This window comes from Hippocampus bargibanti, linkage group LG08, assembly GCF_051943395.1.
Source record: "Hippocampus bargibanti isolate YZ-2025 linkage group LG08, ASM5194339v1, whole genome shotgun sequence".
Taxonomy (NCBI): domain Eukaryota; kingdom Metazoa; phylum Chordata; class Actinopteri; order Syngnathiformes; family Syngnathidae; genus Hippocampus; species Hippocampus bargibanti.
The window spans coordinates 26,648,413-26,671,199 of NC_142741.1; the positions used below are offsets into that span (position 1 = coordinate 26,648,413).

The 22,787-nt window shown below is 41.2% G+C and overlaps 2 protein-coding genes across 4 annotated transcripts in view; both read left to right on the forward strand.

Annotated features, from left to right (window-relative positions):
* Positions 1–9,703, forward strand: part of LOC148894994 (unconventional myosin-X-like) — a 54,051-nt gene extending 44,348 nt beyond the window's left edge. For all 3 annotated transcript variants that reach the window (XM_089001942.1, XM_089001943.1, XM_089001944.1), the window contains 9 exons: positions 490–647; positions 1,627–1,750; positions 2,688–2,985; positions 4,171–4,378; positions 4,444–4,580; positions 4,736–4,859; positions 4,986–5,441; positions 6,633–6,824; positions 7,527–9,703. In XM_089001942.1, coding sequence (XP_088858068.1) covers positions 490–647; positions 1,627–1,750; positions 2,688–2,985; positions 4,171–4,378; positions 4,444–4,580; positions 4,736–4,859; positions 4,986–5,441; positions 6,633–6,824; positions 7,527–7,631 — 1,802 coding nt within the window. In that variant the 3' untranslated portion in view covers positions 7,632–9,703. The remainder of the gene's footprint in view (positions 1–489; positions 648–1,626; positions 1,751–2,687; positions 2,986–4,170; positions 4,379–4,443; positions 4,581–4,735; positions 4,860–4,985; positions 5,442–6,632; positions 6,825–7,526) is intronic.
* Positions 9,704–12,426: 2,723 nt separating this feature from the next.
* LOC148894995 (pituitary tumor-transforming gene 1 protein-interacting protein-like) lies at positions 12,427–22,499 on the forward strand. The gene is made up of 7 exons (XM_089001945.1): positions 12,427–12,770; positions 14,600–14,655; positions 14,808–14,916; positions 18,924–19,038; positions 20,949–21,014; positions 21,101–21,147; positions 22,050–22,499. Exons 1-7 carry the CDS (start codon positions 12,569–12,571, stop codon positions 22,094–22,096), a joined length of 642 nt encoding a protein of 213 aa, XP_088858071.1. The 5' UTR covers positions 12,427–12,568; the 3' UTR covers positions 22,097–22,499.
* The last annotated feature ends 288 nt before the right edge of the window (positions 22,500–22,787 follow it).

The window sequence follows — 22,787 nt, forward strand, 5'->3', positions numbered from 1 at the left end:
CTGTGCAAATGTAGATGTGCAAAAACCGTTCTATAACCAAGACTGTACATAGTGCAGAATCAAGAAATGCATTTAGATATATTGCAACAACCCATATTTACAAGTGTCCAGTTTTTTTTTTGTTTGTCATGCATAAATAATAAATGCAGACATATATATATATAAATAGATACATTGATAAATGAATGAAGTAATGAACAAATGAATAAATAAATGAATGTAGTAATGAACAAATGAATGAATGATGAACAAATAAATAGATGAATACATACACGGATGAATAAATAAATACACAGATAAACAAATTTGTTAAATAAATATTTTAAATGCAAACCATTAAAAAAAAAAAAAAAGGCTGCATTGTTTTTTTTTTTTTTGGGGCGGGGGGTGTAAAAAAGTGAAATACAACTGAAGTGCAGTCAGCAAATCTTTGATGTAGCCTATTTTTGATGGCGGAAAAAAACCCAATGTCCCGGACCCCGATGGCAGGTTACTGGAACCTCATCATCCACGGACGCAAACATTCCTACCGCCTGTACAGCAAAATGCTGAACGAAGCCATGCGCTGGACAAACGCCATCCAGGGAGCCATTGACAGCAAGGTTCCCATGGAAACGCCCACGCAGCAACTCATTCGGGACATCAAGGTAGGCTTTCCGTGCCTCCCTCCATCTTCAACAACAATCAACTCTTTTCAGTCATGCGAGTCTCTGGCAGGGACACCATGTGTAGGAAAGTGAGCTACAGTGATACCTGGCTTTACCAACCCCTTGGCTTACCAACTTTTACGTTTACCAACGTTACATTTAGGAAAATTTTACCTTGGCATACGAACTATTTTTCGGGCTACACACGGAGCGCCACAATGAGTGATGTCGTTCGCGAACGAGGCCGTTCTCCTAACAAGAAATGGCAGCCGACTCATTTTTGTCCTCTATTCCCCGCCCCAGTCTTTGGTTAAAGCCACGTGATTGGTCAAGAACGCAGCAGTGAGAAGGGGGGGTTTAAACATTAAAGAGACAGGCAGACAACAGAGAGAGAGAGTGAGAAAATGGAGAGAAAACAGTGAAATTTGGACTGGTTTCAACTTTGTGATGGTCCTTGATGGCTTGATGGAATGGAGTGGCCACTATCAAAGGTACATAAAACCACTTTATTATACAGTACAGTTTATTTATTTCATTATAATACCATAGCATAAAATGAGGTATATTTTGTGTAGTTTTAAGGCTTAGAAAATTAGAAAGTAGAAAATGATGTTTTATGGGGACATGGGAACGGATTATTCTCATTTGAATGGTTTCCTATGGGAGATAAATTTTTGAGATGCACACTTTTCGCCTTACACGCTCTGTCTGGGAACCAATTAAGTTCGTACTGTACGCACCATGCGAGTGTTAGCATCCGTTGTCGTGGCTTGATGCTCTGCGGTGACGTGTGTGTGTGTGTGTGTGTGTGTGTGTGTGTGTGTGTGTGTGTGTGTGTGTGTGTGTGTGTGTGTGTGTGTGTGTGCGTGTGTGCGTGTGTGTGTGTGTGTGCGTACGTACGTACGTACGTGCGTGCATGCGTGCGTGTGTGTGTACTATTGCGACTTGGATGCAATGGCGCCGCTTTGCTGTTTCTTAGGAGAGCAGCTTGAATGTGGAGGCGGTGGAGCAGACGTACTGGCGGAACCCCATTTTGAGATACACCCAGCATCCGTTGCACTCGCCTCTCCTCCCTTTACCTTACGGAGACGTCAGCAACCACCGTGAGTTGTTGAGTTTTTCAGACCGGCCCGTTTGTCATATGAACGCTTACGGAGACTCAGCGCAGAGGGCCCATGCGTTTGTGGAACGGTCGCGGCTTGGAATTGAAGCGGATTTACGTTGGAAAGGAGATGTGAGGCAATCTCTTTTGGTCAACGGATGCTACAGCTTTGTGTTTGCTTTTAACATTTAGCTTGTAGCAGACATGCATATTCCACCCCGATCCTTTGGTGAAAAGGATGCTAGAACTGCTTCCTACAACAAAGACGGTGCAGAAAGTGCTTAAGATTGAATGACTGTTTGTGTCTTTGTGTTATCATATTATTTGTTATTTATTTTGTCGTTGTTGTTTTGACTTCCAGATGGCGCCGCGAGATTGGCTGCCTTTACAGCAGCTCCTATATTTAGTTTTTCTACCTCTTCCTTTCATAACTTTGCTGCTGCGAAATCTACATTTCTCCACTAGGAGACTAATAAAGGTTAATTCAATCCAATCCAAATCCATTTTGAAAAGTCGACCACCTGACCGAAATCGACCGTATTTTCCGGTGTATAAGGCGCACCTGCGATCAATGGTGTCTTTTCAAACTTTGTATGCATATAAGGCGCACTGGACTAAAAGACACACAGTCAATGAATGAAAAACGTTTTCCAAATAGCATATATATATATATATAAGTTTGCTAAATATAAGGCACAGCGCCATTCCTTGTGTGTTCTACATACTTGGCAATAAAGATGACTCTGATTGTGATTGTAAGGCGCTACATTCGAGGCTGGGGTTACGCACTGCCACCCACCGACCGGCGTATCAGGCGCAGGGTCATCTTTTGAAGGAAATCAAGGCTTTAGGGTGCACCTTCTGCACTGGAAAAAGACAATGTTTTCAAGGCTCGCCGTGGACGTGAAATGACAAATCCCCGTGTGTGTCTCATCCAGTGCAAAAGGAAAAGGGTTACGGCAGCCTGCAAGACGAAGCGGTGAAGATCTTCAACTCCCTGCAAGAGATGGAGGCGCTTTCGGACCCCGTGGCCATCGTGCAGGGGATCCTGCAGACGTGCCAGGACTTGAGGCCGCTCAGGGACGAGGTCTACTGTCAGCTGATCAAACAGAGCAATCACGCGCCGCATCCCAACAGCGCCTCCAAGCGGGCGCACTGGCATCTGCTCACCTGCATGAGCTGCACCTTCCTGCCCAGCCGAGCCATCTTGCGCTACCTCAAGTTTCATCTGAAACGGTGCGCCCGCCCGCCATCTTTGCATCAAGTTCAGGAGCGACCGAAGGAGGATAGGGGGTTGGGGGGAGCTGTATGGAGGCGCTACCGGGGGTTACACTTGTCCATGTGTTTTGGGTGCAACAAGATGGCAAAATAGGAGCCGGGGAGAATCAAAGCCAGCGGCGCAACACATTTCAATCAGCAAAAGCTCTCCTCAATCGCCACATTTCAGCATCAATGGACTTTTTTCATGCCAGATTGACCGACTTATTTCGGGCAGATGAAAAGTCATTGCTTCCAAAAGTTGCCAAACATTTTTCATTGATTTTTACCAATGTATTTATTTAGTTATCGTTCAGCGAAGTAATTCATTGACTATTTAATTATTCACTCAATTAATTAATTCGTCTATTTTATTTGATTAGTTAATAATAATACATTACATTTGAAGCGCCTTTCAAAGCTCTCAAGGACGCTTTACGGTCACGGACAAGCATAGGGACTATCATAAAGTAAATATAATTACAAATAGAATGCAATCAATAAAATGCAATTCTAAATAGAAGAGAGAAATGCCATTTTAAATGTGTGTCTTTTGAGATGGGACTTGAAGGTGGAAAGAGAATCCATCCATGTTAGCAATGTTGGGAGAGGAAGTGACTTCCAAAGTTTGGCAGCAGAGTAGCTGAAGGCTCTGTCAAGCTACATAGCTCAATCATTAGTTAACTCTTTGGGTAGTAGATAACTTTGATTGGTTAGTTAGTTAATTGATGATTATGTTCGTTAGTTCTTGGTTGGTAAGTTAGTTTGCTAGCGAGTTATTCAGTAGTTTGTTGGTTAGTTTCTAACTGAGTTAGCTTACTTGTCATTTAGTCATCCAGTTAGTTCGTCATCCAGTTCCCTGGCTAGTTAGTTAGTTGGAAAGGCCGGTTGTTTGGGTAGTTAGTTACTAGTAACTAGTTAGCCAGTTAGCTATCTGGTTAGTAAGGTAGTTAATTGGTTGATTATTTAATTGACCCTTTGGTTCTTGAGTCAGTTGGTTACTAAATTGGCTGATTAGGTAGTTGGTTAGCTAGTTCGTTAGCTAGATAGCTAGCCCTGCTCATATTGCATACGAGGCCACTGGTTGAAGATGAATTCCATGCTCCTTTTGGTCTGGAAAAGAAAGTCATGTCCATCTCCCCTCCTGTTACCGCGTGATTGTAGGATGAAGGAGTTGTTCCCGGGGACCGAGATCGAAATGTTTGCGCATTTCATCAGCGAGTCTCTGAAAAAGACCAAAACCCGAGAGTTTGTTCCGTCCCAAGAGGAAATCGTCGCCCTGCTCACCCGCCGGGAAATGACCACCACGGTCTACTGTCACGGTGGAGGCTCCTGCAAGATCTCCATTAACTCGCACACCACGGCCGGAGAGGTCAGGAGACCGTTTTTTGTTTTTCCAAATTGAGTCTTGACTTTTGTGGCACCTTCTGGTTTAAGGTGGTGGAAAAACTGATCCGAGGTCTGGCCATGGAGGACAGCAGGAACATGTTTGCTCTCTTTGAGCACAACAACACGATTGACCGAGCTGTGGAGAGCAGGGTGCTGGTGGCAGACGTGTTGGCCAAATTTGAAAGGTCAGATGACCGTAGTTCATTTTTTCCTTGAATATTTCATCCCACATGTTCCACCTTGTTGGAACGCGGGAGGATTCAAACGCGAACGTCAGGCCAATGTGCTACCCACTAGTACACCGTGCTGATTTTTTTTTTTTTTTTTTTTCATTCACTAGACTGTCTGGCAGCAAAGAAGCCGAAAACGAAGGCCAGTGGAAGCTCTACTTCAAACTCTACTGCTTCCTGGATGTGGAGAGCATGCCAAAGGAGGGCGTGGAGTTTGCCTTCATGTTCGAGCAGGTCAGTTTCAGGGCTGTTGAAGTCCAACGACTGTCGGAACTGAGAAGCCCGACACCAAGTGAAAAAGGGCTTTGTGCTCTGACGAGACCACGGTTCAATGGTTTGCTTTCATTGGTGTCCCTCCAGGCCCACGAGAGCTTCACCAGAGGACACTTCCCGGCCCGCGAGGAGACGCTGCAGCACCTGGCCGCTTTGCGCTTGCAATTCCTCCACGGCGACAAAACCCGGGCGGCTTGGAACCTGGATAGCGTCTACCCGGTGGTCCGCCTGCGGGCTCGCATCTTGCAGTACACCAAGGGGAGCGCGTCCTCCGGGTCCGCTCAGACTCTGGAGCGGCGCAGGACCAGCTTCCTGGACGGGACCCTGCGGCGTGGTTTGAAGACGGGGTCTCTGAAGAAGCAACGCATGGAGGAGGAGCAGATGCTGGAGATGTGGATCAAGGAGGAGATGTCGGCCACCAGGGCCAGCATCGCGGAGAAGTGGTGCCGCCTGCAAGGCCTTCTCCAGCACCAAGCTATGCTCAAGTACATGACCATCATCAAGGAGTGGAGCGGGTATGGATCCACGCTCTTTGACGTGGAGGTAAGGGCGACGCGCGTTTCATGCGGAACAACTTGATGCGGTGGCGTCTACACTTACAAAAGGTTTTGGGCGTGGGGTTTCAGTTGGGCTCGGGTGACCATTTTTGGAAGTTTTCCTTGCCGATGATATTTGGCAGACGAAAATTCAGAGAGCTGACCAATATGATCAATCATGAGGATCATTCAAAAAATAAACACTAGATAAATAAGATTTTTTTTGGTCGCCTGATAAGAAAAATGTGAATTATTGGATTGGTTTAGCCTTTATTTTTCTCGCACTGGAGAAATTGACATTTCACAGCAGCAGAAGTGATGAAAGAGAGAAGTAGAAAAACAAAATACAGGAGCTGCTGTAAAGGCAGCCACTCTCACGGCGCCATCTCGAAGTTAAAAGAATAATAATAATATGACAACACAAAGACTCAGATAGTCATTCACTGCCAAACATGCAGAAATGTGTCCACTATAGTGCCAGGGTTTTTGTCATTGTCACTCCAATTCCAGGACACATAGAATATTGGAGAATATTGATTTTTAGGACTACATAAACAACCTATACAGTATTAGAAACTTTAGATTCTCTTCGTTCATGAGAAAAGAGTTCATTCCTAAATGATATGGGTCTGGAGTTATCTGAGCTTGAAATGAGGGTGTCTGTTCAAAATACAATACAATGCATACATATTGGTTGATATAACAACATCTGAAGCTGGAACATATAATAATAATAATACATTTCATGTATAAGCACATTTCAAAACTCTCAAGGACACTTTACAGTCACAAGATATTTTTTCTGTGGGTGAGCAGCGGCAGCCACACGCGCCAGCATTCACTCCAACCGGATGTAACATAAAGTTAAAAAAAAAACTAAACTAAATGACAAATAATATGACAACACAAAGACACAGAGAGTCATTCATTCTTCATACACAAAGTGCTCACATAGAAAAAAGGCAAATACTGCCCGCTCGTGGAAAAGAAAACACATGGCTAGATGTCTGGTTCGCGCTTTATCGGCACCCTAGCATGAAAAACCCAAAACGCGAACAAATTCAGGAATGGCGCTCTATGTCATATTTTCAATTCCTGAATACATTTGTGAACGGCAGTGAATGAGTTAATACCGATACGGATATAAATCAATCATTTGTGGCATCCACTTGATCTCATATTGTTGTTGTGCTTGCAGTGCAAAGAAGGAGGCTTCCCGCACGATCTTTGGTTGAGCGTGAGCGCCGAAAACGTCTCGGTGTACAAGCGAGGAGATCCCAAGCCTCTGGAGACCTTCCCTTACGAGCACATCATATTCTTCGGCGCTCCGCAAGCCTGCACGTACAAGATCACCGTGGACGAGAGGGAAATGTTCTTTGAGACGCCGCAGGTAACAAATACGCACGAGATCCATCCATGGGATGTGATATCAGAGCATTTCCTCAAGTAATAAAGGTATTTGGTCAACAATTTCAACACGGACGGCGGATAAGTCAATGAAGTCTCACTCAATGGTAAAATACACAAGAGAATGATAGTAGAAAAAAAGCTCCATATTGCAAGTTAAGCACAAACGTGCTATTTTACGGCACTGCTGATTTGGCATCTGTAAAGTGCATAGCAAGATTCAGCAGTCTGGAAATGGATGGTTGGTTAATATTCATAATAAATTTGGAATTATTGCTCATCAAGCTATATAGATAATAGCATTTGTTGAATATGTACCAAATAAGATCTTTTCACTTTTGAATTCTTTTGAGTAGCCCGACCCGCTGACAAATTCCCCTCAGAAATCATCTACCAGACACGTTGGTGTGTTGATCAAATTTGAATATTCACAAAAAATAAGAGCAAACCACATTGGTATGATTTTTGTTTTATTTTTTATGTATTCTTTCTATTTTATTTAATGTTTTTTTTTATTTTATTCTCTCTAACGTGAGCGCATTTCTTTGGCGAGTGTGCTACTAGGTTCATACAATTCATTCTCAATCCACATTGTCTTAAAAATACACTGGAAAAAAAATAGACCAGTGATAGTTCCATCCAATCCCCTTGTGACTGTGTGCATTTGATGTGATCCAATTTGCAGGTGGGTGAGATCACCAAGATCATGAAAGCCTACATCAACATGATTGTGAAGAAACGATGCAGCGTCAAGTCAGTGTCCAGTTACGGGCGCAACTGGATCAGATGATCGGACATGTTGAAGCAACCGCGACATGGCCACTAGAACTCATCCACTGACGACTTTCTATGCAGGCGGGTAATTGCACCATTGGAAACTTTGAATGTGGCTCGGAATATGTCCACTGGTCCCTTTTCCCATCGTTTCAATTTTGGTTTCTCTTTTCATCAGCAAGGTCGTGTGCGTCGATGCTCGTTTCACCAAACCGTTATTGGTCATGTAGTGCTGTACTTCTTCAAATAGTGACCGTCAAAGATAAAAAAAAAGAGCCACCGCCACCTTTATTCAAAAATAGAGCCACTTTTTTTTCTTTTCAGGCTGATGCCAATATTTGGCAGAATAAAATTGTGACAACAGTTTCATCAGATTATTAATGTAAAAAAATATATAGAGGGGGCTGACTAGCATGATTTTTTTTTTTTAAAGGAAGGAGTGTTAAATGTACAAAATAATCAGACATCTTTATCCCCTTCCCTAACAATCACAGAATTGTACTTCCCTGTATTTATTTGTCAGACTTTTTCAGACAAAACTCAGCCCTTTTCTGAAGTGACGTCAAATGGCCATTGCGGCCTTGCACATTTAATAATAAATAATACATTTCATTTCTAAGCGCCTTTCAAAACTCTCAAGGTCACTTTACAGTCACAGGATAAGTTTTTCTGTGGGTGAGCGGCGGCGGCCACATGCTCAAGCGTTCACTCAACCCGGAATTAACTCAAATAGATAGAAAGCTAGCTAGCTAGTGAATAGATACATAAATGATAGCTAACAGCTAGCTAATACCTATCTAGCTAGGTAAAGTAGCCAGCTAGCTAGCAAATGGATAGCAAAAAGTTTGCTAGCTAGACAGCTACATAGCAAATAAATAGCAAATAGTTAGCTAGCTAAATTTAGATGTTTACATTTTGCGGTTTTGATGTCATCAGTGCCAGAGGCAATTTCTTTCAAGAAAAAATGGTGGAGATTGGCGGCGACTGTGGTGTTGGAGACTGTAGGGAGGACCGAGCCCTGTTGCAAATAACAAAATCCCACAAGTACGGTCATAGAAATCTCCATTCAGAAAAATAACATAATGTATTTGCCTATATGTGCCACAAGACGGCACCACAGCCAAAACTTTGATTTTCACTCGGCTTCAGCCATCATTCAATTTCCAGTTGAGTGAACAATCCTGGAACCACTAATTGAGGAAATACAGTATGCAAAACTGTTTTTTTTACCCCCCCCTTAGTAAACATTTTCCCCCTTTAATGAATGTTCTCCCTGAGCGGAGATTCCCTCAGGTGCACGCGCGTATGTAACCGAGACAGTTTGCCTTACTGAAAACTATTTTCCACGAACCACTTGACTTGTTATGGCGCAACCATGGCCTTCAACTTCATCCCCGAGTATGAAAAAAAATCAAGTGCACCAAAGCGATGATTTTGAGATAACCACTGCACTTTTGCCGCGATACGAATAGCTAGCATTAGCCTTGAACGGTAGCTTCAGAGTGGATGCGCATGTGCGTGCGATTGTTTTTACTGTGTGTGTGTGTGTGTGTGTTTAAGTCGAGGCTGAGGTATTTATTTATTTGCAGTATGGATGGACGTGAGAATAATCTTAGGTGCAGTTTTGCCAGCATTTACGGGAAATGCGAACATACGCTGATTGTGCGCTCAATTGCGTGCCTTTGTCTTTTTAAGCAATTTTCGGATAGTACAACTTGTTGACGCGCGTTGCCCTCCATGTACGCCAGTGTTCGCCGAACTTACATGCCATTCATAATCATGGAAACAATCAATCATAAAAAATGATAATAATCCAACCATATAGATTGAGTTTAGTATACACCACATCTTTCTTAGTCCTTCTTTGCTGTGTTGGCACCAAACTGGTCAGCTGCCGGCGGCCTCACCAGACAGATTGATTGATTGATTGATTGACATTGCCATTGACGATGACTGTATCCTCCACCTTTCCGATTGTTTTCCAGTAGAAACGAACATTTTAAAAATGCAGGAGGGGGAAAAAAAGGTTTTATATCAAAAAATGTTTAGAGATGCTTTAATAAATTATTGGGTTTCAAAAAGCTTCAATGAGTGTTTTATTGTTGTTTTATTTTGTCATCAAGATGTCATTCATGCATTTTTCGAACTATATTCTGTTTATCATTCTTTGCTCGGATATATTTTGGAATGTTTATGATGATGAATTTACAATGCACAAAATCATGTTTATTTTAAGAACAAGGTTGTTTGGGCGTTTCTTCTTTTCCTTTGGGCTTTTCCCTTCAGGGGTCGCCACAGCGAATCAATGTCCTCCATCTAAGCCGGTTTTGTGCATCCTCTTCTCTCACACCAGCTACCTTCATGTCCTCTTTAACATCCATAAAGCTCCTCTTGGGTCTTCCTCTCGGTCTCCTGCCTGGCAGTTCAAGGCTCAGCATCCTTCTCCCGATATAGTCGCTCTCTCTCCTCTCGACATGTCCAAACCATCTCAGTCTGACTTTCTCTCCAAAGCCTCTAATATGAGTTGTCCCCCTAATGTACTCATTCCTGATCCTATCCAACCTGGTCACTCCCAAAGAAAACCTCAACATCTTCAGCTCTGCTACCTCCAGCTCTGCTTCCTGTCTTTTCTTCAGTGGCACTGTCTCCAGTCCAAACATCATGGCTGGTCTCACCACTGTTTTATACACTTTTCCTTTCATCCAAGCTGAAAGCCTCCTATCACACATCACACCTGACATTTTTCTCCAGCCGCTCCAGCCTGCCTGGACACGCTTCTTCACCTCTTTTCCACACTCTCCATTGCTCTGGACAGTTGACCCAAAGTACTTCAAATCCTCCACCTTCTTTATCTCTTCTCCCTGTAGCATCACTCTTGCACTTGGATCCCTCTCATTCGCACACATATATTACCTCTTGCTGCGACTGATCTTCATTCCTCTCCTTTCCAGGGCATATCTCCACACCAAGTTTCTCCGCCACCTGTTCCCCGTTCTCGCTACAGATCACAATGTCATCTGCAAACATCATGGTCCAAGGAGATTCTTGTCTAACATCGTCTGTCAGCCTGTCCATCACCATAGCAAATAAGAAGGGGCTCAGAGGTGACCCCTGGTGGAGTCCCACCTCCACCTTGAATTCCTCCGTCACACCGACAGCACACCTCACAACTGTCTTACAGTCATGATACATGATACAAGTCTTGCACCGCTCTGACATATGACATGACGCCACACACACAGTCTAGCTTCAACTACTCGTTCTCATAGTTTCATTGTATGGCTCATCAACTTTATTCCTCTGTAGTTAGTACAACTCTGCACATCTCCCTTGTTCTTAAACATGGGCACGAGTATACTTTGTCTCCATTCTTCAGGCATGTGTTCACCATCGAAGATCTTGTTGAATAACCCAGTCAGGAACACCACCGCCACCTCACAAGTCATCATAATCCTCTTGTTTGGCCTTTGCCACCTTTACTTTAACCGTGCGCTGCATCTCCTTGTACTGCTGTCTACTCTCGTCTGTCCTCTCAGTGTCCCACTTCTTCTTTGGATTGGATTTGCCTTTATTAGTCTCGCAGTGGATAAATTCACATTTCACAGCAGCAACCTCTAACTCTAACTCAGCCTCTAAGCTAACCTCTTTCTCTGTATACACTCCTGCATCTCCCAATTCCACCACCAAGTCTCCTTATCTACCTTTCTCCCCCTCGATACACCAAGTACTTTCCGACCTGTGTCTCTGATGTTCGCTGCAGTTTGCCAATCATCTGGCAGGACCTCTTGCCCACCCAGTGCTTGACTTACCTCCTTCCTAAATGTCATGCAACACTCTTCCTTTTTAAACTTCCACCATTTCGTCCTCACTTCAGCCTTTGGTTTCTTCATCTTCCTCACTGCCAGCGTCATCCTACACACCCCCAACCTATGTTGTCTGGCTACACTCTCATCAACCACTACTTTGCAGTCACTGATTTCCTACCGGAAACAAATTCCTTGTGTATTCTACATACTTGGCAATAAAGATGATTCTGATTCTGATGCCGCTGTTGACACAAAATGTAGTCTACCTGTGTACTTCTGCCTCCACTCTTGTAGGTCACCCTATGTTCCAGTCTCTTCTGAAAGAAAGTACATTCACAATAGCCATTTGCATTCTCTTAGCGAAGTCAACCACCATCTGTCCTTCAGCGTTCCTCATCTGGAGTCCAAACCTGCCCATCACCTCCTCATCATCTTTGTTTCCTGCGCCAACATGTCCATTGAAGTCTCCACCAATTACAACCCTCTCACTTCTCGGGATGTTCTGTATGACTTCATCAAAGTCCAACCAAAATGTCTCCTTCTCCGCCAGCTCACATCTTACTTGTGGGGTATACCCACAAACAACATTGAACATCACGCCTTCAATTTCTAGCTTCCGACTCATCTGACAACTCTTTTTACTTCTAAGACATTCCAAACAAACTCCTCTTTTAAGATAACCCCAACTCCACTTCTCTTTCTGTCTTCACCATGATGGGCGTTTTATTATGAAAATACAGTGTGCATATGAACAATTGTTTCTCACATTTAACAACACTGATACTCCAAAAGACCACGACTATTTAATCACAATAATAATTCCAGATGTAATTTGAAGATAAAACAATTAAGATGTAAGTCGACTTTTCTTTTGTTTTCAAAGTAAACTAAACGCCACACAATCACATGTTGCAACGTCGAATCTTCCTCGTCCATAAAAACTAACCGCGATGAGCTAACGCTAGCTCCACCTCTTTAGCGAACGCCGAATGATGGTCGTACCACTAAAGACCATCGATAAGAAGGTTTCTTCAAAAAGTACAGATGACGGCTGAAGAAACCTTCTTATCGATGGACCACTCCTGTAGGACTGAGAGCTTACACAGACGTACCACTAAAAACGTTTGGAAACATTCGCTGCTGTTTGATGACGTACACGGGAACCAGTGACGCCACCCTGGCCACCCTGCCTCTCGTGTCCACACTTTTCCCCTGTCAGCACTTACTTTCTTTTCCCCAACATTTGACTTTCCTCGCGATGTGGCCTTTCGACGGCGTCTTTCTTTTCCTTTTATCCGCCGCTCTCGTCGCAGCGCAGGAGGAAACAGCGACGGCTTTTGTTCCTGTCGGTAAGTTTTTGGACGCACTTTCAACTTTTGTTGTTGCCTTTTTCTTGATCACATGACAACATTCCATTGTGTTTTTGTCTGCTTTCTATGTTGAATGTGAAACAACACGTCTCCAGTTGAAATCACTCGTGTTTCAAATAATTCAGCATTCTCCCTCCTGTACTTGCTGTACGTGTCCTTTCGCATTTTTTTCCAGCCATTACGCATTCATCCTGCCATGACTCCATAAAACATGTGACTACCTTATTTGAAAAAAACGGACAAAAACATGCTTCACTACTATTCGAAGTATTTTTTGAATTGGTGACATAGAGTCAATTACAATGTTTATTAAAAAATACTACTTGAAAGAAATAAGTGTATTTAGAGAACAAATCAAGATGTTTAATATGGCTAAATAAATGTGTTTATTTCCTTCATACTGTATTACATTTTTATCATAAGTAATGCATCACAATATATCAAAGCATTCTCCAGCTACCCACAAAAATATGACCATCAGTGCCAATCAAACGATAGAAATTAAAAACATGGCGCAAAAAACCCACACTTTTAGAACATTTGCAATGTGTTTGAGGTAAATCAGATGGCCCTGAACTTGTTTTGGATTGGATTGGATATGCCTTTATTAGTCTCACAGTGGAGAAATTTACATTTCACAGCAGCAAAGTGATGAAAGGAATGAAAGTAGAAAAACGAAATACTTGAGCTGCTGGAAAGGCAGCCACTCTCGTGGCGTTTGGTGGAATGATTTAAAAAGATTACATTAGATGAGCCTTTATTTGTCTCACAGTGGAGAAATTTACATTTTAAAGCAGCAAAAACAAAATACAGGAGCTGCTGTAAAGGCAGCCATTCTCATGACGCCATCTTGAAGTCAAAAATAAATAATGTGACATAACACAAAAGACACAGACAGTCATTCAATCATGAGCAATTTCTGCACCCTCTTTGTTATATGAAGCAGTTCTAGATGAAAGAGGAGAGGATCAAAGCGTCCTTTTCACAATGGATCAGAGACATCATGGTAGAATGTGAACTTCTGCTACGAACTAAACGTTGAAAGCAAACACGAAACTGTCGCGTCCATTGACAAAAATAGATTGTCTCACATCTCCTGCCCCTCGTAAAAATCTGCTTCAATTCCAAGCCGCGGCAGTTCCAAAAAGCAAGGCTTGTGAGAGCACTGGTCGATGGCCGCCTACTCGGGCGCCATCTTGGACTTCTTTTCAAAATGCCGTGTGCCGTTAGCACCAAAGCCCAAAGAGGTCATGAAAAGCCTACTAGAACATTTGAAAGGGATTTGGGGTAAATCAGATGGAACTAAAGAGTAAGTTCAATTATCATGTGTGTATATCAATAAAAATGATATCTAGCTAGCTACCTAGCTGGCTATCTATTTGCTATCCATTTGCTATCTATTTGCTATCTAGCTGGCTACCTAGCTAGCTATCTATTAGCTATTTTGCTAACTGTCTAGCTAATTCACTAACTGTCTAGCTGGCTATTAGCTCCCTGTTAGCTAGCTAGCGAGGTTTCTATCTATTTGAGTTACTTCCGGGTTGAGTGAACGCTGTCGCATTTGGCTGCCACTGCTCACCCGCAGAAAAACTGATCCTGTGACTGTAAAGTGACCTTGAGACTTTTGAAAGGTGCTTATAAATGAAATGTATTATGATGATGATGATGATGATTATTATTTATACAACTATGAATTGTTTGTTAGCATTGTAAGCACCAAAATGACGTGAGCAAAAAAGCCCAATAAGAGGTGTGAGCTTGATTTGGACGCCTTGTCAATATTTGTGTGTGTTTTGTGTGAATGGCAGCGTCTTGCGCCTCCAAGTCCGGCAGCAGCTGTGCACAATGTCTTCAGGATGCCTCTGTGAGTCCATTTCAGACATGGCCCGCCCGCCCGGACCGTCTTGCAACAGCAGCTTGACTTCCTGACGTTTTTTTGACCGTCTTGCAACAGAAGCTTGACTTCCTGACGTTTTTTTTGGTTGTTTTTTTTTTTTTTTTTTTGTGTGTGTGCAGTGTTTATGGTGCGAGCCCACCAAGCTGTGCCTGGACTACCCGAGCAAGAACATCCTTCCTCCCAAAAGCGTGTGTGCCTTGAGTGAGGCCAGATGGGGCGTCTGCTGGGGTAAGACAGCCAGCATGCTACACGCCAGTTTAAAGGACAAGCGACCCCATTTTTTGGTTTCCTAACTGACATCAGAAAAACGTTTGATAGCATCTGAAATAGCCAAAACACGCAGGCTGATATTTTGAGTCAAATGCAAAACGGCAATAAAAAAGTGTCCCAAAACTGCCACAAAATATAGCTTGGAACTGGTGAGATTCAGAAAGTCCCGCCCCCTTGTTGTTGACGTCATGCCAGGATACTCCTTCACAAACTGCCTGGCTCCAGAATCAAAACAATGGCTTCAGAGAGTTCAGATTGGGAGAAGATGCGTCCTTGTTACTCATCCAGAACTCACTTCCTCCCAACATTGCGAACATGGATTCTCTTCCCACCTTCGAGTCCCATCTCAAAAGCCACACATTTAAAATGGCATTTTCGGTGTAGCTCTCTCTCTCTCTCTCTCTCTCTTGTTTCTATTTATAATTGTATTTTATTGATGGCATTCTATTTGTGATTGTATTTTATTGATGATAGTACCTACCTATGCTTGTCTGTGACTGTAAAGTGTCCTTGAGAGCTTTGATAGGCGCTTCTTAACATGTAATGTATTATGATTATTTGGATCAAATAGTTCTGAATGCGCTCAGTAGAAGTCATTTGACAAATGATGGACGCAATTTGTCCGCAGGTGTCGCTTGTCCTTGAGCACGCGTGTTGCTTACTTGTGATGAGTCAGAAATATGTCGGAAATGCTTTTGTGAGAGATATCGCCGTGCACGACTTAAGAACGTACTTGAACTCATTCACTGCCATTCCAGAATTTTGGTCAGGAATTGAAAATGATATCTAGAGCGCCATCCCCGAATTTGTTTGGGGTTTTTTTCATGCTTGGGTGCCGATAAAGTGCTGGCCATGGCCTCTGGCAATGTTTTTTACCTTTCACCAGGGAGCAGCACGTCCCTTTTTCCATGTTAGGGCTTTGTTCCAGTTGAAGCGCGATCTAAACCAATATGTATGGATTGCATCGTATTTTGGACAGCCACCCTTATTTCAAGCTCATATAACTACAGGCCCCTATCATTTAGGAATTAACTCTTGTTTTCTGATGAAAGAAGAGCGGCTAGGGCAGGGGTGGGCAAACTTTTTGACTCGCGGGCCGCATTGGGTTCTAAAATTTGACAGAGGGGCCCGGCCAGGAGCATTCGGAGGGAGTGTTTGGGCCGGAAATACTCTGAACAAGTTATGTCCATAATTTATGAAATCACTTCAAATGACTTAGACTGAGCGTATTTTACAAAGATTCCACAGCATATAGCTATAGTTTACGTTTTAAGACTTGCGCTGAATATTCATGAAGTCTTGTTTTCGAGTTGATGACGATCCCCATGTGACGTCACGTTTGGACCGCCCCTGACCGAGAAAGCGACATACAATGCATTTTGGGTACTTTGTTTGGTCTGAAAACTTCGTGTTAATGGCGAAATTAGAAGGAAAACACATAAATAACGCCATGGTGAATCGTTGTGTGTTGCACCAAGACAACGATTTGATATTCGCTGACACAAATTCCCAGCTGACAAATCAGCCCATTTCCAACAGAGCTTGGGCGCAATCTTCTACATTTTCTGGGTGCTAAATTGCTGTCATTGACGGCTCGAATTGATATGGGAGGACTCCTTGAATCAATTGCAAACATTTATGCTTTCCTCTTTAGAACTGGGTGGGACCTTCTGAAACTGACCATTTCCGGATTCATTTGAAGTCATTTTTATTGGTGTTATTCATTTAACTAAAAATATCAGCCTGCCTGATTTGGGTATTTTAGATGCTATAAAACGTTTTTCTGATGTCAGTGGGAAACAAAAACAAAAAATGGTGCCGGTTGTCCTTTAAATGTAGTATGTACAAACCTCATAGCACAGTAAGAACCCAATTTATTAACTGTCTTTCAAATGTGAAAAATATCCCTGATCAGTTAATAAATTTGTCTCAAGGAATATGGCGTTTACATACTATTTCGCAGATACTTGGAGGATGAAATGGAAATAGATTAAAATAACATGCACTGTGATTTATCAAGTTATAATAATATAATAAGTTTCCATCGAAGGGGCAAAGTTAAAGAAATCATTTTCATTTATTGAAAAATTAAATCACTTTCAAAATTCAAAACATATTATTACACAATGAAATATTCAAGCTCAATAATACCTACTTGTGTTGAATTCTGCCAAATCATAGATGGTTTGTCCTGACCGCACGCTCAACAAACTCCTCACTGACGCCCTCGCCTTCACGCGCAAACAATACACGTGTACCGTCGCCGAGCACACAAACATAGACTACCTGCAGTTGAAATTTGCATACTCGGCACGGCAGCCAATCAGAAGCCTGCTTCTTTCTTCCGGACTTTCGCAAGCGTTATAAAGTCGTACAATTGCATGTCATTTTCCAAAATAGATGCACAGAACCTCAGCCCAGAAGAAAGATTCAAAAGAAGCTAACAACATATGTGACGCTACAAAACGTAAATTTACATTAAACCGTGACTGTAAAGGGTATGTGAGACTTATGAAAGGGGCTTAGTGGCTCGTAGGAAGCAATGCAGACGTTGCATTGTGCACCGCAATGACAATCGACTACTGCAGCAAAATCTACAGCCATGCACATTTACCGTAAATTAAGCAAGGTACCATTTGTAGTAGGTGCATTCTTGATTTTAGAATAAACTTTATGCTTTGTTACAATGTTTTTTAATGTGATTAGTTGTCTCATTGTGCTTCAAGTTGTGAAAAATGGGGCAGCCAACTTTTCAGTTATCTGCCCTGTTGTTTGCTAACTTTTTGTCATGAGTTTTAGACACTGTTTGTACTATAATTTGGGCAAGTTCGGCGGGCCGGATTAAAAAGCCTAACGGGCCGTATGTGGCCCGCGGGCCGTGGTTTGCCCATGCCTGGGCTAGGGTTTCTTAATACTGCATTGAAAGTTGATGTAATCCTACAAGTCAATATTGTGTGGGTCCTGGAATTGGAGTGACAATGACAAAAACCCTGGCAATGGAGTGGACACACTTCTGCACGTCTGGCAGCGAATGAGATCATTTTATAGTCATTCCTTTTCTATTAGGATATAAAAAACATATTTCATTTGTAGTTTCGTATTTATGTTATTTATATGTATTTAGTTTTTTACTCATTCATTGCCTGCCGATGTACTAAAATGTGTCCACACCAGTGCCAGGGTTTTTGTCATTTTCACTCAAATTGCAGGACCAACACAGAATATTGAGTTTTCCGACTACATAAACATTCAATACAGTATTAGGAAGCTCAGACTCTGTTCTTTCATCAGGAAAAAAAAGAGTTCATCCCTCAGTAATATGGCTCTGGAGTTATTTGAGCTTGAAATGGGGGCAGCTGTACAAAATACAACACAGAGCATACATATTGATTTATATAACAACAACAGCTAAAGCTGGAACAAAGCGCTAACATGGACTAAAGGCAAATGTTGCCCCCTTGTGGAAGGGAAAAACATTGCCGGAGGGCATAGCTACCGCTTCATCGGCACCCAAGCATGGAAAAAAAACAAACGCCAACAAATTTGCGAATGGCGCTCCGCGTCCTATTTTCAATTATATTGATTAATATAATGATAATATTATATAATATTGCATATTTGACAATAAAGCTGACTTTGACTTTGAATTCCCAAACAAATGTGGGAATGGCAGTGAATGCGTTCAATTGGTATTTTTCATATTTTGGCATTTGCAAACTGAAATGTGATTAGCTGGTAGCCTCGATATTAATCTGAAGAACTATTTTTTTGAGGGGACGTATATGACAGATTAGTGTCGTTTTAAAAGAACATTTTTGACTGTTTTTTTCACTTGATTGCATTTTTTCACTTGGATTCCATTTTGTTTGTCATTTCCATGCCACTTTTATTTTGACCTGGAAAAATGGTTTGCATTTCATTTGTGTGTGAAGTGTCGCGCCAAATGTCTTTTTTTTCTTTGCTAGTCAACTTCCAGACGCTGATGATCACGCTAAGCGTGCTGTGCGGCCTTTTGCTCTTGACCCTCCTGGTATGCTGCTTGTGCTGCTGCTGCCGCCGCCAGCGGCGTCAGCGAGTCAGGTGAGTCATGTGACCACATGGGGTGGGGGGGGGGGGGGGGGGCACAATGGCTTGTTATTCGTCGGTCGGGGCTGATACCAGCCGTCTCCAAAGTTGCACTGCACGCTATGTTCCTCACAATGCTTCAACCTTTATTTTGCCTTTTCATCAAAGATACCAATACGGTGTATTTCTTAAGCAAAAGTCCCATTGCTCAGGCACACATCGCAACAACAAAAAAATACTTACTGAAATGCTTAAAACATTTTTTTTTTTTTGCTTTTTAACGTGAAATATGGAACTTCAAAATAAATTAGAATAAATGACAAATGTTTATTTAATTTAAAGGACAACCGACACCACTTTTTGGTTTCCTAACTGACATTAGAAAAACGTTTTATAGCATCTAAAATACCCAAAACACGCAGTATATTTTGAGTCAAATGCAAAACGCCAATAAAAATGACTTAAGTATCCCTAAAACTACTTCAAAATGGCACCAGAAATGGCCAATTTCAGTAGGTCCCACCCCCTTGTTCGTGGTGTCACACCAAGATGTCTTGTCTTGCTCTCGAATCAAAACAATGGCTTCGGATTGGGAGAAGATGTTTTCTTGTTACTCATCCAGTTATGAATATGATTCAAATAGTTCTGAAGAGGAAAGCATAGATGTTTGCAATCGATTCAAACATTTATTCTGTGTCATTTTGAGGTATAAGGGGGAGGAGGAAATGTAGCACCAAAAAGAGGCAGAAGATGGCGGCAAAGCTTTGCGGAAACGGGCTGATTTTTTTCCCTTACAATTTTTGTCAGCAAATATCAAATAGATGCTCAGTGCAACACACGACGATTCACCATGGCGTTATTTATGTGTTTTCCTTCTAATCAACACAAACTTTTCAGACCAAACAAAGTACAGCAAAATGCATTGCGTTGTGATGAAAGGACTGCTACAATGTGTCCTTTCTTGGTCAGGGGCATTCCTTCCGTGACGTGAGCACTCGTCACCAACTCAAAAACAAGACTTCCGGAATATTCAGTGCAAATCTTAAAACGTAAAATATAGCTATATGCGGTGGAATCTTTGTCAAATACGCTCAGTAGAAGTCATTTGAAGCCATTTTACAAATCATGGACACTACTTGTCCGGAGGCGTCGGTTGTCCTTTAAAGGGCAACCGACGTCACTTTTTTCTTTTTTAACTGACATCAGAAAAACATTTTATAGCATATAAAATAGCCAAAACACGCGGTATGATATTTTTAGTCAAATGCAAAACACCAATAAAAATGACAAAGTGTCCAAAATCTGCAAAAAATTCAGCTGAATATTTATGTAGTCCTAAAAGTCAATATTCTGTGAGTTCTGCAATTTGATTGAAAATGACAAAAACCCTGACACTGGAGTGGACCCATTTTGGCATATCATATGGCAGTGAATGAGTTAATAAAGCCATAATCAACCATTTGTGCTTGACTGACCTGTTGGCTGCCAAAATAACAAATCAGGATTATAATTGAACAATTGTGTATTCATAATTCGCAGGCATACTTTCTTTATCCTCTGCAAAAAAACACTGCTTTCGCTGCAGCCTCCGAGACTTCTTGTGATCAAACTCTTCTTTGTGTCTTCTGTGTGTCTGTGTTATACTGCATCCTAGTGGCCAAGGTGCACATAACAGGAGAACAATGTCAACGGGCATTGAAGCATGAAATAGCATTCGTGCACTATTTTATATTTTACATTAGACTTTTTTTTATGTACGTTCTTATAAAGTACAATCTTGTCAAGTGATGATATTTTTCTTCTGGTAAATCTGGTCTCATTTCAAATATAATGAATATTAGAGTGCATGTGTTTAGTTTTTTGGCGTCCGATTTTGGACGAACCCCAAAATGCATATGACATATGTTTGCAATCTTATTTTGTAGTGATGACGACGAGGATTTAAGGGCTGAGCAAGAAAGCCGTGCGAGGAACGCCCGTCAGAAAGAACGGTCAATGAATGTCACAAAGTGCATCCGCTCACTCTCATGCGCTCAAGGCTTGTCGCTCACTTTTGTGTTTGTTTTTGTCATCGCAGGAGGATGGAAATGCAGCTGAGGCATGACAAAATCCGACAGAAATATGGTTGGTCCGTTTGCCAAATGTCTTCTTTTTCTTCAATGCCAGCCATCGTCATTTCTCAGAAGACGCGTATGAAAACAATCAAATACATACTAAACCACCGCCAACAACAACAAAAAAAACACTGAAAAATATATGAATATTTAATGTGTATATATATTTTCTCATCAAAACCATTTTATTAGGACACATTTAAAAATGATCAACTAAAATGAAACTACGAAAAAGGATGCAAAGAAGTTTTAATAAAATGAATAAGCCTTGTGAAATATGTAAAACATATATTGTTTTTGTTTTTTTACAATAAACAACGTAATATTTTTAAAAACACTCAAAATTCAAATAAAACATTTAAAAATATGAATTTATACTGTATATATATTATGAAAACAATTTTTGTACACTGTATATTTTCTAATGAAAACAATTTAATAAGGACACCTTTAAAAATGTTCAACTAAAATAAAAAACTATGCAAAAAAGATGCAAAGAACATATAATGTAATATTTTTAAGCAAAAACTACACCAAAATGTATTTGAAACTGTCTATCAATTTAATAATACCTTTCAAATAAAGGTAAATACGTTCAAAATATATTCAAAACTACTAAACAATTATGTAACAGTGTTATGCACCTTTTTTATTATCCATATTTTGTTCCAAATTATTTTGTAAAATTGATCATTTTTTTGTTTTATTTTGGAATGAAAAATGTTCTCCCAAGTAAAAGACGACCTCGTTTAAAACGAAGAGGATGAAACAAGCCTGAATTGGTCTGTCATTGTAAAAAAAAAAAAAAAAAAATCAAAAGACAATTTAAGGATCATTCAGAAGACGCAAACTGAAAATATATGGTAAATGTTTGTTCACTTGTGTTGTTCTTCTGATGCTTTTCTTGTGCAGGTATTTCAAAGGATAATCCTTATTCCCGCATGGATGAGAAGAAATAACAACCCTGGCTTCTTCTTCAAGTCGAGACCACAATTTAAGAAATACATTTTACGTTTAACTGTGATCTTTTTTCCTTTGCTATCATTCATGTTTTCACCCTCCAAAAATAGTACAGATATTCTTCCTATTTTCATGATTTTATGATTTATTTTTGTGTGACTGTGACTTTGAGCATTGTGCCGCTAACTGAACACACTCACTCCAGCAAGAAATGGCGACTTGTTATTTTGAAACGGTAGTATTTTCACATTGCTGGTGTTTGTACGCTTCATATGTCAGTTGTAACGTGAAATAATACGCGTCTGAAAAATGTATTTTTCTCTCTTACGACTATGATGTTCCACATGTGAATTTGTTTACACCCTATTACCTATGTGAAAATAAATGTTTTTTTCAAAGGTTTTCTGTTGTTTTCCAATCTTCCAACGTGCTGTAATTGCCGAGACACACACACACACACACACACACGTCTCCAGATGCACTGAAAACAAATCGATTGATTTTTTTTTTGTTCCACCACATTTTCATAATTTTTGTCTTCAAACCGTACCACCAAAACAAAAAAATCAACCCCCAGACTAAACATTTGAACACCCACACATCTCAAAGCCTTTCATAGTTTTGTTAACGGTTTAGTTGATCAGCTTTTATTATTTATCATTTTATTTATGGTTTTATTATTCTGGTGTT